At 43.4% G+C, this 16,525-nt stretch overlaps 1 protein-coding gene across 1 annotated transcript; it reads right to left on the reverse strand.

Moving 5' to 3' along the window:
* Positions 1-573: 573 nt before the first annotated feature.
* On the reverse strand, positions 574-10,604 carry LOC135517666 (heterogeneous nuclear ribonucleoprotein K-like). The gene is given in 17 exon segments (XM_064942171.1): positions 574-941; positions 1,140-1,309; positions 1,540-1,607; positions 1,741-1,773; positions 1,972-1,987; positions 2,512-2,554; positions 3,009-3,062; positions 3,348-3,552; positions 3,555-3,657; positions 3,910-4,038; positions 4,283-4,396; positions 4,518-4,590; positions 5,681-5,724; positions 7,989-8,045; positions 8,182-8,279; positions 8,589-8,698; positions 10,497-10,604. Coding segments are annotated over 16 exon segments (1,299 nt in total). The 5' UTR covers positions 8,650-8,698; positions 10,497-10,604; the 3' UTR covers positions 574-910.
* Positions 10,605-16,525: the final 5,921 nt, after the last annotated feature.

Below are 16,525 nucleotides of genomic sequence, written 5' to 3' on the forward strand. Positions count from 1 at the left end.
ATTAATCTTATGCTGCATTGAAGTTAGTCGGAATTAGGAAATGTCAGACTTGCTAACTGGTTTTAGTTATACATACACGTGCAGCGTTCAGAGAATCAGCAAGTCGGAAATGTCCAAGTTTCGACTAGCAAGTAAACAGTTCATTTGTAATTATATGATGCGTTTGCCCTACATGTCATAATTGTTTATGCCTGCCCCCACCACACGTTCAGTAAAAGGTGGCACAGATTTTATTACTCAGACTTCCAGCAGATACTACAGACAGGGGTAGAGAGAACATGCCACTCATATGGTCAGAAAGGCTACATTTCCCTTGCAAACTGACTGGCGTCTACAAAGATCCCATCTAAAATGTAACAAATGCTTACAAACTGACTCAAAAGCAAGTCTAAATCCCTAAGAGTGGCTTGTTAAACATCTGAAATCAGGTAGAAAACTTACACTGAAATTAAATCAACAGTACTTTTCCTTTTGGCCCCATCAGATAACCAACAAAATAAAACAATGATTACTGTATATTTCAGTTTTTATACAGCACCTAGTCTTTCAGTTAAAAAAAAAAGCAAAAAGAACCTACATTTATTTTTTTAATCATAAAATGTTCCTTACAAAACAAGATTACATTCTGCATGCTGTACTGACTCTGGGGGAGGAGTGGCTCAGGGGAGGCGGAGAGAGAACACATGAGTTTACTCCAAGTACAGAACAGCACAAGAATCCAGAAAAAAAACAAGCAGCGCTAAAAATAACAGGGATTCATTCGACAGCTTTGAGAGAATTTCCAAACTTCTTCTAATTAAAAGATGGTGTGTTAAATGACCGGGGGAGAGCACATCTACCCAAAGCAGGGGAATGTTGGCTCTGAGGGAGAGAATGCGCATGGCAGTTTGGCTTCACTCCACTTTCCTGTTTAGAAGAACCGACCAGAGTACTGCTTCACACTGCAACACAAAACAGTGGGAAAGTGAATAAAGGAACCCCAGGAATCATTTCTAAAACTCCATTATGTTCAATTTCATTTCCATTAGTCATGAACAACTATTTTTTTTCTTCCTTGATTACCACTGATAGGTGACGGGTTGAATAGGTTTCCACCATACTGCTTTCACCGGAGAAGAGGAAAGGGTGCTAGCACGTGCCTGTTCTGCAGTAGATACTGGGCGTTCTGGATCTGGTCCTGTGTTCCATTGATGGTGATGATGCGGTCCTCTGAGCCCTCTAGTGGCTCGTCTATCTTGATGGACGCTCCCGACTCGTGACGGATCTGCTTGATTCGCTGGCCGCCCTTCCCGATGATGGAGCCGGCCAGCTACGACAAGTGAGGAGCCAGGGTTACTTTTCCCCAACAATGTGATTGGCACAATGACAACCAGGTATAGGGGCAATTTCAACAATGTATGAATAATAGAGGCTTATGTGAGGAGTTTCTGATCAATTGGAAATAATCTCAACTCTTTTTTTTCTCCTGTACATATTTTATGGAAGTGTGTATGTGGTGGTAAGATTATGATTGGGACTGCTATTTGATACTTTACTCACATCTTTGGGGATGGTCACTTGTGTTGTGATGACGGGACCCCCGATGTCACTGTATGACCCTCGGCCACCTGCAGAGACCCAAGAGATATCATTTAGAATTTACCCACTGTTGTGGGGAAAGTCTTCCCTTTATAAAAACGACAACAAAATACAGAAGCAACAAAATGAGACATGATACAAATGTGATCCTTTTTCACTCACCAGACTGAAAGGGCTCCCACGAGGAATTGTTGTCTTTGAAAAGATGGAGGAAAAGAATAACAATACGTCACATTGTGGCTGACAGACTACATAGACCAACAGGGTGACAAAGGACAGGGGAGAGCTGGTGGTGCTTACTGGACAGAAAGGTCTTTACACCGACCTAAGAGACATTCAAACAGGGTAGAGACTACCATGACCAAAAGTAAATGGGGAAGAGAGGAGACTCACCACCATATCCACCACTCTGTATTCAGCAGGACATGGGGAAGAGAGAAAGACAAAATGAGAAGCTTATTACAACACTGAAACCTACATCAAGTCAATACTGGTTTACATTTAAGATTGAGCTCCATAATTTGCGCATATGAATCTTAGCTGCCCTATTCATTTTCGACTATGTACATTATTGGTACGACCCTACCAACCCTGCCCGGAAATCGCTTTGGTTTCACCTCAAGTTCATTTGTTAGTTTAGCAGCTCCAGACTATGTACTCAGCTGCTCCTTGGTAACCAAGGAGACAACTGTTGCTAGGCAACAGGAGGCCTAACCAGTGCGCTCGCTCGTTGAAGAGCAGCGCCACAGTGTCCAAACCACAGGGCTTTCACTAGAACAGGAAAACAATACCAATCCATTTCCATAAGTAGAGCAGCTACGACAATCCAAACTGTGTCGACTTGCCTACTATTATAACACCAGGCAATTGACAGACTAACTCGCTCTACCATGCGTAAACCCTTATCCAAACACAAATGCTGAGGTCACTCACCATGCTGTTGTAGCGGTCTCCTGGTCTTCCTCTCCTGTCGCTGCTTCGATAAGATGGGAGGTTGTCAGGGTTAACATGGCATGAGATGGAGAGGGTTCAGTTTACCACCTTTAGTGGACAGACAGTGTCCCCCAAACCAACGGGCTGACAAGTCCATACAACACAAGTGTGACAAGTCCTTCTTGGCTTGTCGTTTAGCCACCCGAGAGTGTGAAGAGCCACAACAACTTGTTTTGGAATCAGTATTCATTGGTGGACACCGATGCAGATGTGGTGTTCATATAGTCATCCACTTATAGGAAAAGAGGTTATGTTGACAGAATAGCTACTGTGCCATGGTTAAAATCATATTGATGCCCATTAAATCAACAGAAGAGTAAACCCAACATTTTCAACTCCACAGCCGAGAGCTCCATTCTCCAAAAAACTATGCTGATTTGGAGAAGTTTCACCCTAACCACATTTCGCAGTTGCTGCCTTTTACACAAATTACTTACTTTGGTCTGTCGTCCATGTTGCCGTGATAACTCTGGTGGGAGAACCGGTCCCCTCTGCAAACAAACAACACGGGCAACATGACTCAGTGGAACTGAGAACTTAAAGATTACTTTAAGGACTAGTCTAATAGTATGACTTAGGTCCATATGATCGCGTTAACATAGGAGAAATCCCTGAGATTATGTATATGACTAACAGTAGTGGGGAAGCTGTGACACTTACACACAGGGAAAGTACACGGTTAGATTTTTTTTACTGAGTACCTGAACGTGATAAAAAAGAGGTAGCCATAAACAAACAAGTCAATGAAAGAACAAAAAGGAAGCTAAGCTCCTTACCCTCCTCTTGGGGGTGGGGGTGGGGGGAGGGGCAGGTTTCGAGCCCGGCTCCCTCCACGCCCTCCTCTACCTGGCAGGGGAGGGGGCGGTCCCCGACGAGGGCTCATGTCGTCATAGTCCCGTCTGGAGGGGGGCATAGGTCGGCCCCCGCGGCCGGGGGGCATGCGTTCAAAGCCCCCCCTGCCCCGCATGGGGAAGCCCCCATGGGCCGCCGGCCCCGCTCTTCGTAAATCATGGTGAAGCCGCCGTAGTCATACGTCTCGTCGTAGAAGTTGGGGTCATAGGGCTGGGCGCGCCCTTTGATAGGAGCCTACAGAAAGATGGATAATACTATTGAGATGCTATATGTATGTAGCCCTGTGAAGAAATGTAGCTCTGAAATTACTACAATGTCCACAACTGTTGTAAATGGAATATGTAAAACAAAACAAAGAAAGTGTCTGCTGTTAAAATCGGTACAATTCTAGTATAAGTGACTGACTTTCAGTGAGTTTCCATGTTTAGACACTGGTGATGGGTGAGTGTGTTGTGGTCACTGGCTCAGAACTGAACTCTCACCCACCTCAGATACCAAGTCCAGGATAACTTTGATGCATTCAACCACACGGTCTGGCTTCCCTCCAACCAGAACCACACGGTCAGTGGACTGAGGACAGCACTCCTGGAACAGCTTGATGGTGGTCTGGGTGTTCTGGTGGAGACAGAGGAAGCTCAGCATGAAATACACCCACAATGCCAAATGTTCAAAATGGGTTTGACTCTTCTTCAGCTTTGAGCATGAAATAATAAGGACAAGTTGGCAACAACGATTAAGGACTGATCAAGTACATGCACTCTACATTTCAGCTTATCTTTAACCATGACTATGGACTGAGTCAAGTCAGCATTTTGAAACCAGTGGTGTACACATGACAGACAACAGGATCCCATCTTACCTCTCTTAACTCCTTTATCTTGGCACCTTTCACCCCGATGATTCCTCCGGCCAAACTCTGATGGATCAGCAAACGCAGCTCGCAGTCAAAATCAATCCCGTTATAATGCTGGTACTAGGAAAAAACAGGTACAGATCAGTCAGGTCAAATACAGCCTTTAACTCTCGACTGAGGATCCGGAAAAATACAAACCTACACATGTACTGTATGTCTTTGGAGGCCGCGGGGGACTCACCTCTTCCAGAGTAGGGATGATCTTCAGCAGAATCTCTCCGATAGTGTCAATATCTGCACTCACACTCAGGATCCTGTTAGGGAATGGCATGTGGCCACAGGTAATGAGGCAAAACAGAAAGAAAAGAAAAAACAGAAGTAAAAGAAAACTTACTTCAAGACTAACACTCACGTGAAGGTCACACAAAGAGTTAAAAAAAATAAAAGCAAAGGAAGAAGAGGACTGCTGTAAACTGTACATCTTTTGGCTTTCCCTGAAATACGAGCAACTTGACATGCACTCGCTTATCTCACATTCAACAAAGAAAGACAGGAAGATTGGAATGGGGCAGGTCTGACAGGGCGTTAGATTACAACGTGAGGCACAAGGCTGGCCACAGTCAGAGGGGGGAGAGAGAAGCCTTCTTTTAACCATCATGTGCAGCACTTTAAAAAAGATAGAATAAACTCGCCATCACCATCGTGCCACCGGCACAACTTCTCATAGTGACAGGGGGTCGGGGGTAGAACAGAAACAAATAAAGAAAGCAGGGGGTGGGGGGGGGATGCGAGTGGTAACCACTAGGTGGCGGACAGGAGCGAGGGGGGGATGAGAGGTTTGGCAGGCAGTCTGGACCGATGGGGGGGGCCTGAGAGAAACCAAACAGGGAGATGCAGCACAAGGGGGGAAAAAAAGAGACGACAGTGATGAGTGACAGAGTGGGCGGAGCTTGAGCGCTCAGATCATGAACAGTGATGTTGAGAACAGTGGGTTGGGGGAGGGGCGCAGGGGGTAGGGGGGAGCAAGGTGGGCCAGAAGGACAGAGCGAGAAATATCATTGGCTTTCCTTTCCACAGTTCAAGACGAATAATATCACAGCAAGGAAACATCCAACAGTTCAACAAGAACTACTGAAAGTGGAGGATTATTATTTTGAAATCTCCCCCTGTACGGGACAAGTGACTTCATTTGTAGTGACAAAAAAAGGTCCAAATTAAATGGAAATACCTAAATGTGGGGGGAGAAGACAGAAAAATTCAATGGAACAATACACGTCTCCTGATAAAGGGGAAGGGGAGGGGTTCTATATGTAAAAAAATGTTAAAATGAAACAGAAGGCAGGTTATCAAAGACATGTTTCTCTGTTCTAATCAGGCAGTGAGGCAATAACTGGTGGGACATACCGCTCTGGGCCACTGCTGTCAGGGACTGATACACTGGCATTGTACTGCATTGGCCGTGGAGGTTGGCATTGGGCAAGGGCATTCAATCACATGATGTCAAGTAAGGTGCCCGTTTAAGGAGGGGCACGTTTGTGGGCGGGCGGCGGGGTGGGGCGGGGCCAACCGGGGTGTCAGGTGGGCGGGCGTTCAGGGGCGGAGGTTGGGCCAACGTCAAGGTGGGCAACGCAGGAGGGGCATGTCGATCCAGTACATGGGCAACGGAGGAAGGTGGCCAAAAATAAAAAAGTAAAGGAGAGGGAAGAGGGGGAGAAGGAATACATTTTAATTGAATACACGCTATACTCCATCACTATACTGTTTTTAAAAAAGAAAAAAAAGAACAACGGCGACTAGACTGAGCCAGCTCTAACAAACACACTGTTAGCTAAATGGCTATAGAGGTTGTAACAGACTATAGGTCCGCTCAGGCTTTGAGACACCAGTTGAAGGGACATCGCCACTGTCCGGTATAGTTTCAAGGCTGTAAGGGGCATTAGAAATCACATTCAGAGTTCAGTAGGGAGGATCGTTTCCTTTTATCTGAACCATGAGAATGCCCCAATGACCCTCGACCCCAAATCTGGTCCAATCGAGCCAAACCATGTCTGTCCACATGAGCCAACCTATAGATGTGCCATTTGGGAAAGCGATAATCTGACTACTGTATAAAATAAAGCTGCAGTTGTACCTCCAACTTTCAGACATGCACCATTTGACCAATCAAGTCAAACAATGACAGTCAGTCTATAGATGGGAGATTACTTTTATCAGAGGAAAACTATTTAATTACACGGATCACATTTGTTTACTAGGGCTCGTTAGGGTTGTCATTAGAAATGGGGTTGCTGGATACCATAATGTCTATGAAAATGTTAAATATACAACATCAATTATTAGTGATGGGAGAAAAGAAAAAAAAGTTACATGTCTCAATATTTTTGGACAATATGATATCTATACATATACAGTGCACCCAGAAAGTATTCAAAACCCTCGACTCTTTCCACATTGTTACGTTACTGCCTTATTCTAAAATGTATCAATCAACACACAATACCCATAATGACAAAGCGAAAACAGGCTTAGACATTTTTGCAAATGTATCAAATATAAAAAACAGAAATCTTATTTACATAAGTATTCAGACCCTTTGCTATGAGGTGCATTCTGTTTCCATTGATCATCCTTGAGATGTTTCTCCAACTTGATTGGAGTCCACCTGTGGTAAATTCAATTGATTGGACATGATTTGGAAAGGCTCACACCTGTCTATATAAGGTCCCACAGTTGACAGTGTATGCCAGAGAAAAAACCAAGCCATGAGGTTGAAGAAATGGTCTGTAGAGCACTAAGACGGGATTGTGTCAAGGCACAGATCTGGGGAAGGCTACCCAAAAAAAATCTGCAGCATTAAAGGACCCCATGAACACAGTGGCCTCCATCATTCTTAAATGGAAGAAGTTTGAAACCACCAAGTTTGAAACCACCATGTTTTTCAGCAGCAGGGACTGGGAGGCAGATCCTTGATGAAAACCTGCTCCAGAGTGTTAAGGTCCTCCGACTGGGGCGAATGTTCACCTTCCAACAGGACAATGACCTTAAGCACACAGCCAAGACAACGCAGGAAATACAGGTGTGCCAAGCTGGTAGTGTCATACCCAAGAAGACTCAAGGCTGTAATTGCTGCTGAAGGTGCTTCAACAAAGTAGTGATCTGAAGGGTCTGAATACTTATATAAATGTGATTTCAGTTTAAAATTTGCAAACATTTAAAAAACTGTTTGCTTTGTCATTTTAGGGGGGTTAATCCAGTTTAGAATAAGGCTGTAATCTAACCATGGAGGTCAAGGGGTCTGAATACTTTGAATGCATTGTACATATTTATTTGCTAATGTGGGTAGTATTAGCTCACGCAAGTCTGCTGTGCTAAAACACTGGTATTTCATCCTATAGGTTCTCCAATTTTTAAGTAGTAAGCCAGCAACTTTATTTCCCTGAGTGATCAAAACTCGTCCTTATGCTCCTCGTCTCTGCAGCAGACATGGTGAACAATAATACATTTGGAACGTCCAATCATAATACACATAGAATTCTCACAATCATGAGAATCGCTACAATCATGACAATCGAAATACATATTGTATTGACACACAAGTATTGTGATATCGTATCCTGAGTTCCCTAGCAATTCTCAGTCCTAATAATTATAGCTTTACAGCAAATCCCCTAGTCGAGGAAAAGATTTGATGATGCCAATTCTGTATACTCACGTCTGTGCGTAAGGCTTTTATATTCTTGCCACCCTTTCCGATAACGGCGCCAGCATTCTGAGGGGAAACGAGGATTTTACTTAGGGACAGAATAATGGGTCAGATTGTTGTGTCTATCATTCAGCGGACTATCAGAAATTTCTGATTTTTAAAAGGAATAGGCCTAAAATCCCATTTCTGTTGACATGCTTACTTTGCTCTGTAGCAGTACCCGCAGCTCAACCATCTCGTCTGTGTTGCGAGAGCGCTTGAAGGCCTGCTCCTCGTCCATGTCCTCGGCAGGGCGTTTACCTGATGGGAGAAACCTGGAGCGTTAGCCTGATGCTACACTGTGCCCTATACATGTTCCAGCCAGGCAACAGCATACACCCAGCATGTGTTCAGCCCCTACCACTCCCCTTCCTGGATCAAAACTGGGCAGAACTGCTCCCAAAACAGCAGTGAATTGGACAACAAAAACAAACATGCCATCTGACATGCAGTCATGGTGCCAGCATGCAGCTATACCAGTAGAGTCCCTTCTGTAAAGACTGACAACACTGCTTTTCTCCAATAGTTGATATGTTTGAGTGCACTGACAGAATAGCCTTCATGTCTTACCGTTAGTGTCAGTGTTGCTGAACGTGGTCTCTTCTTCCTGCTGCTCAATTTCTGTCTCCATTGTCTTGCACCAGCGGTGAAATGTGAACAGGCTCCTCTCTGTGGATCTGCTGTGGGGAGGCAACAATGGAAATAAGACCATGCCTCTTGAGGACTGAGGATTTGTCAGACAAGACTTCACCAATCCTGTCACTAATCAAACCTGTTGCCTTGCCCCTGCATACAACTAAAAGTATATCCCAAAGGCTGGCAGATGGCGATAGTGTCATCTTACCATCCAAATGCATTGTATGCATCCAGCAATACATTCGTATCCCTCGTGGACCGTTTCTTACCTACAACATTCTCAATTCAGACAGCATAGGCTTTGATTTCCTCCTAGCTAAATTATAATCCTGAATGTTCTGTATCACGTTGCAGCAGTCTCTCCCCCCCCCTAACCTAATGCAGTGCTGTATCTCATTAGTGGAAACCAAGACTCTGGGCGGGTCTGCTGGTTTGGACTAGCAGAAGTTACTTTTCGTAGCAGGTGAGGAAACCCTTATGGAGCAGGTTAGGAGAAATAGTGGCAGGTTGGGACGATTAGATTATGGTTAGGAAAAGGGTTAGCTAAAATTGTCCCGGACTCAACATATCTAGTTACATCCAGGACTGCCTTGAACAGTCTTGGTTTCCACTAATGTGACGCTGCCAACTCAACAGGCTTGCTTAAAATGAACTGACCCCCTGGTCTGAGTTTAAACCCGATTGGCTGAACGTGATTGAAAACATCCGGCATTGGTTTTTAGCCACTCCAGTAGCAGCGTGGTGGGAAAGGAAAGTACACATTTTCCCCCGTTTTTAATTTTATGCACAGAGGATATGAATGTATTGCCGGCTGCATACAATGCATTTGGACGGTAAGATGGCACAACTTAATATCGCCATCTGTCGGTCTTTAGGCTACTTTGATTCATTATTGCTGTGCCACAGAATACACAAGTGCACTTACTATACTGTAATTTAACGTAAAACATCAAATCACCGCCCTAAATACGAGTGGTTGCCGTTTGATGACATTAGTTAAATGTAATGTTAACGGGTCTAAAATTAACACTACGGTCGCCCGACAATTTGTAGGGGGTAGTTTGCCACCTCATTGTAACGAGCTAGATAAGTTACTTCTGGTGTGGGTGTTGTGTAAGAAAGGGATGACATTAGCAGGTTAACGTCTGCTTAATACTGATGTGGACAAGCTATTTATCTAGCTAGTTAACGTTAGCCAGTCAATGACCTAATGCGTGGCAACACTGGAAGTAATCTCGCTAGTAACGTTAGCTTGCCACCCAACTAGATTACTTGGTAGCTCTGAAGGCCTATATTAGCTAGCTACTTCTGCACAAACACATGTACAGTAACGCGTTATCGAGCGCATTTTTTTGTTGTTGTCAAGAAGTCAGCTGTTATGTTTCTGTTAACGTTGTCTGAACCTGTTATCTGGATAACGTTAACCAAGTAGTTATGATTATTGGCTAAATCCATGTGTAACGTTACATGCGCTGTATGAGGCGAGTTAGCAAGCTAGCTAATTCACGCTAGTTAGCCAACTACAGTATGAAACGAAGGCCCTTTTGCATAGCTAAACGTTAGCTTGAGGAATGACTGACCACGTTAGCTACACTTTTCTCAACGGAGGTAACCGCAAACGTTTGGGTAACTAAATTAACTAGGCTCGACTCCTAGCTAGCTAATATTAGCGATACAGTTCGAGGCGTGTCCCCAAATGAGCCCAAAACTGATGTAATTCCCCATTGACAGATTAAAATGTAAAATAAATAACGTTAACTAACAAACAGCCTCAAATAATTGAACGCAAACCACTAACCTATTTTGATTTTTTTTTTTTAGCTAAATTAATATGAAACAAACCTGCAGCCAAACCGTGTTCTTCACAGCCAATTTTTGTCCTGAAATTGGTTGAACAATCTTCCCATTACAGTCGGCCGCAAAATAGGGCGTCTGTCTTCTTTCACTGATTGGAGAGTGCAGATTCGAGATAACAAAATATTGTGCCGAGATTGGATAAATCAGCTGTCTTTCAAAATCAACACGTCTTCAAAGAAATGTGGGCTGCGTTTAGACAGGCAACCTAATTCTGATATTTTGTTCCAATCGTTGTCATAGTAGCCTAGGCTATGTCTAATTAAATTGTATTTGTCACATGCTTCGTAGACTAACAGTTAAATGCTTACTTAGGGGTCCTTTTCCAACAATGCAGTTAAACAGAAAAAAATAGGCTTTTATTTTATTTAACCAGGTAGGCTAGTTGAGAACAAGTTCTCATTTGCAACTGCGACCTGGCCAAGATAAAGCAAAACAGTTCGACACATTCAACAACACAGAGTTACATATGGAATAAACAAACACAATCAATAATACAGTAGAAAAAGTCTATATACAACATGTGCAAATGAGGTATGATAATGGAGGTAAGGCAATAAATAGGCCATGGTGGCGAAGTAATTACAATATAACAAATAAACACTGGAATGATAGAATGTGCAGAAGATGAATGTGCAAGTAGAGATATTGTGGTGCAAAGGAGCAAGATAAATAAATACAGTATGTGAATGAGGTAGTTGGATGGGCTATTTACAGATGGTCTATGTACAGGTGCAGGGATCTGTGAGCTGCTCTGACAGCTGTTGAGGGAGATAAGTCTCCAGCTTTAGTGATTTTTGCAACTGGTGACACGAGAAATAACTCCACAGTAAATAACAATAATGAGTGGGAAAAAACATACAGGGAGTAACTGTACCGAGTTGATGTGCAGGGGTATGAGATAGTATGTACATAGAAGGGGTAAAGTGTGTGTGTGTGTGTGTTTCCCAAAACACTGCAGCTCAGTGCAAGAGGCATCACTTGCAGTACCTGGTTCGAATCTAGGCTGCATCACATCCGGCCGTGATTTGGAATCCCATAGGGCGGCACACAATTGGCCCAGTGCCGTCCGGGTTTGGCCAGGGTAGGCGGTCACTGTAAATAAGAATTTGTTCTTAACTGACTTGCCTCGTTAAACAGAGGTTGAATGTAAAAATAAATTAAGATTTATTTAACTAGACAAGTAAATAAGAAATTGTGTTTAACTGACAATGACTGCCTAACCCGAAAAACGCTGGGCCAATTGTGCGACCGCCCTATGGGACTCCCAATCATGGCCAGTTGTGATACAGCCTGGAATTGAACTAGGGTGATGCCTCTAGCACTGAGTGGTACTGCCTTAGACTGCTGCGCCACTCGGGAGCCCAAGTTGGGGTGTCACGTTGGGGAGTGTGTGGGTAGAATTCAGTGTGCACAGTTAGTGCAAAAAAGTGTATGTGTTGGTGTCCGTGTAAGCGTGTGTGGGTAGAGTGTGTGTGTGTGCATAGTCAGTGCAAGAGCAAAAAGGGTTAATGCAGTTAGTCCAGGTAGCCATTTGATTAGCTATTTAGCAGCCATATTTAGCAGTCTTATGGCATGGGGGGTTAGAAGCTGTTCAGGCTCCTGTTGGTTCCAGACTTGATGCACTGGTACAATATTTTGAGCCTTCCTCTAACACCGCTTGATATAGAGGGTCTGGATGACCGGTAGCTCGGCCCCAGTGATGTACTCACCACCCTCTGTAGCGCCTTGCAAGTCAAGATGCTCTCAATGGTGCAGCTGTATAACTATTTGAGGGCCCATGCTGAATTTTTACAGAATCCTGAGGGGGAAGAGGCACTGTTGTGCCATCTTCACAACTGTGTGGGTGTAAGGAACAAGTTAATTCCTTAGTGATGTGGACACAGGAACTTGAGGCTCTCGGCTACGCTGTCGTGAGTGAACAGGGAGTACACGAGAAGACTAAGCACACACCCCTGAAGGGACCACGTGTTAATGGTCAGCATGGCGAATGTGTTGCCTACGGTCACTGCCTGGGGGGCAGCCCGTCAAGGAAGTCCAGGATCCAGTTGCAGAGGGAGGTGTTCAGTCCCAGGGCCCTGAGTTTGGTAGGGACTTTGGTGTTGAATGCTGAGCTATAGTCAATTAACAGCATTCTTACATGGGCATTCCTTTTCTCATGTGAGTGAGAGCAGTGTGGAGTCCAATAGAGATTGTGTCATCTGTTGGCACTGGATGTGAATTTCATTGGGTCCAGTATGTCTTTTTATGGCTATAGATGTGAGTGCTATGGGTCGAAGGTCATTTAGGCAAGGACTCTGGTGGTCTGTTTGAAACAAATTGGTATTAGACTGGGTCAGGGATAGGTTAAAAATGACAGTGATGACACTTGCCAGCTGGTCAGCGCATGCTCTGAGTACCCGTCTTGGTATTCCACCGTGGCTTTGCGGATGTTAACCTGTTTTAAAGGTGTTACTCACATCGGCAATGGAGAGTGAGATCACACAGTCGTCCGGAACAGCTGGTGGACTCATGCATGGGTCAGTGTTTGCCTTTACGTGAGCATAGAAGGCATTTAGCTCATCTGGTAGTCTTGCGCGACTGGGTTTCCATTTGTAATCCTTGACAGTTTGCACGCCCTGCCATATTCGTTGCGCATCAGAGCTGGCATAATAGATTTCGATCTTAGTACTGTATTGACATTTTGCCTGTTTGATGGCTCGTCTGAGATCTTAGCAGGATTTCTTATGAGCGTCCGGATTAGTGTCCTGCTCCTTGAAAGCGGCAGCTCTGGCTTTTAGCTCACTGCAGATGTTGCATTCTGGTTGGGGCATGTACGGTCACTGTGGGGATGACGTCATCGATGCACTTATTAATGAAGGCAGTGACTGATGTGGTAAACTCCTCAATGTCACTAGTTGCACAGGTGACATGCTGGTAAAAATGAGTTAAAACGGATTTCAGTTGCCTGCATTAAAATCCCCGGCCACAAGAAACGCAGCATCTGGATATGCATGCTCTTGTTTGCTTATGGCCCTATACAGCCTGCTGAGTGTGGACTTAGTACCAGCATCGGTTTGTGGTGGTAAATAGACGGATATGAAAAGTATAGATTAAAACTCTTGGTAAATAGTATGGTCAGCAGAATGTCCAGACCTGTAGACTCTTTGAAGTAGAAAAGGTCATCCAAATTGATGATGGTGACCGCTATTCTGATGTCCAGAAGCTGTTTTCAGTCATAGAAAATTATGGTTGCGACAATATACAGTGGGGCAAAAAAGTATATAGTCAGCCACCAATCGTGCAAGTTCTCCCACTTAAAAAGATGAGAGAGGCCTGTAATTTTCATCATAGGTACACTTCAACTATGACAGACAAAAAAATGTAATTAATTTATTTGCAAATTATGGTGGAAAATAAACTTTTGTTATTGACCAAATACTTATCTCAATACTTTGTTATATACCCCTTGTTGGCAATGACAGAGGTCAAATGTTTTCTGTAAGTCTTCACAAGGTTTTCACACACTTTTGCTGGTATTTTGGCCCATTCCTCCATGCAGATCTCCTCTAGAGCAGTGATGTTTTGGGGCTGTTACTGGGCAACACGGACTTTCAACTCCCTCCAAAGATTTTCTATGGGGTTGAGATCTGGAGACTGGCTAGGCCACTCCAAGACCTTGAAATGCTTATTACGAAGCCACTCCTTCGTTGCTCGGGCGGTGTGTTTGGGATCATTGTCATGCTGAAAGACCCAGCCACGTTTCATCTTCAATTCCCTTGCTGATGGAAGGAGGTTTTCACTCAAAATCTCACGATACATGGCCCCATTCATTCTTTCCTTTACACGGATCAGTCGTCCTGATCCCTTTGCAGAAAAACAGCCCCAAAGCATGATGTTTCCATCCCGACGATGTTTCCAACACGACGAGTTGCGTTTTTACCAAAAAGTTATATTTTGGTTTCATCTGACCATATGACATTCTCCCAATCTTCTTCTGGATCATCCAAATGCTCTCTAGCAAACTTCAGATTGGCCTGGACATGTACTGGCTTATGCAGGGCACTGCAGGATGTGTCTGGCACTGCAGGATTTTGAGTCCCTGGCGGCGTAGTGTGTTACTGATGGTAGGCTTTGTTACTTTGGTCCCAGCTCTCTGCAGGTCATTCAATAGGTCCCCCCGTGTGGTTCTGGGATTTTTGCTCACCGTTCTTGTGATCATTTTGACCCCACAGGGTGAGATCTTGCGTGGAGCCCCAGATCGAGGGAGATTATCAGTGGTCTTGTATGTCTTCCATTTCCTAATAATTGCTCCAACAGTTGATTTCTTCAAACCAAGCTGCTTACCTATTGCAGATTCAGTCTTCCCAGCCTGGTGCAGAACTACAATTTTGTTTCTCGTGTCCTTTGACAGCTCTTTGGTCTTGGCCATAGTGGGGTTTGGAGTGGGACTGTTTGAGGTTGTGGACAGGTGTCTTTTACACTGATAACAAGTTCAAACAGGTGTCATTAATACAGGTAACAGGTGGAGGACAGAGGAGCCTCTTAAAGAAGAAGTTACAGGTTTGTGAGTACCAGAAATCTTGCTTGTTTGTAGGTGATCAAATACTTATTTTCCACCATAATTTGCAAATAAATTCATTAAAAATCCTACAATGTGATTTTTCTGGGTTTCTTTTCTCTCATTTTGTCTGTCATAGTTGAAGTGTACCTATGATGAAAATTACAGGCCTATCTCATCTTTTTAAGTGGGAGAACTTGCACAATTGGTGGCTGACTAAATACTTTTTTGCCCCACTGTATACAAAGAAAGTTCAAATCCGCTTGAAAAACACACAAAATAGCAGAATTGGTCAGGAGCTGCAGCACCATGTGGTGGTCATCATTGCAATGATCAGTGGTGTAAAGTACTTAAGTAAAAATGCTTGTCAGTACTACTAGATTTTTTGGGTATCTTTACTTTACTATCAATGTTTTTGACAACTTTTGGAGAGGCGGTCTAAGGCACTGCATATGTGTTAGAGGTGTCACTACAAACCCTAGTTCGATTCAAGGCTATATCACAACCGGCTGTGATTGGGAGTCCCATAGGGCGGCGCACAATTGGCTCAACTTCGTTAGCGTTTGGCCGGGGAGGCTGTCATTGTAAATAAGAATTTGTTCTTTACAGACTTGCCTAGTTAAAATAAATATTTTAGCAATTACTTTTACTTTTTGATACTTAAGTATATTTTAAAACAAATACTTTTATTTTACTGGGTGACCTTTTTCTTGTCATTTAAAAAAAAAAAGGTATATTTTACTCAAGTTTGAAAATTGGGTACCTTTTCCACCACTGGCAATGATTCAGAAAAAAAAAACTAAGTAGCCTAACGTCTGTTTTCAAAATGTAGAAAGCTAATGGTGCAGACGTCCAATTAGATTGGTTTTCATTTCAACGTAACAATTGCTATTGGGTACATTGCTAATCGGAATAATGCGCCCTCTGCTCCTCCTTGTGGAGCAAAAATGCTAACTTGCCCTGTTATTGGTAATGGTGAGAGGTTAGCATGTCTTGGGTGCAAATACTACATTTAATACACTATGAATTTGTCCAAATACTTGACACCTTCAAATGTGGGGACTACAGAAGAAATATAAAGTTGCATTAATTTCTAAATGGTAAAACATATGTATGAAAATACCTTTTAAAGTAAATGGTGACATTCTGTACTGCCACCTCATATAAAACATTTGATCTCAAATCCAAAATGCTGGAGCATAGAGACAAATTAAGTTTTAGCTTCACTGTCCAATAAGTATGGAGTGTATGGGTAAATTACAAATTGATACTATCCTATTTCTATGAATATTCTCCATGTTCCATGTTATTTTAAGCTCAGGTACAGGGGTAGAAAACGAATTGCACATGGTTGCAATGTTTTGTTCAGTTGATTTTCTTTCATTGTCACAAGAACATGAATTTATTAAAGACCACAAATGTTTTAAATTATCTAATTTCAATAGCCATTGATATCTGACATTTCCTTCAATTGCTT

This window comes from Oncorhynchus masou, chromosome 28 (assembly GCF_036934945.1).
Source record: "Oncorhynchus masou masou isolate Uvic2021 chromosome 28, UVic_Omas_1.1, whole genome shotgun sequence".
Lineage (NCBI taxonomy): Eukaryota > Metazoa > Chordata > Actinopteri > Salmoniformes > Salmonidae > Oncorhynchus > Oncorhynchus masou.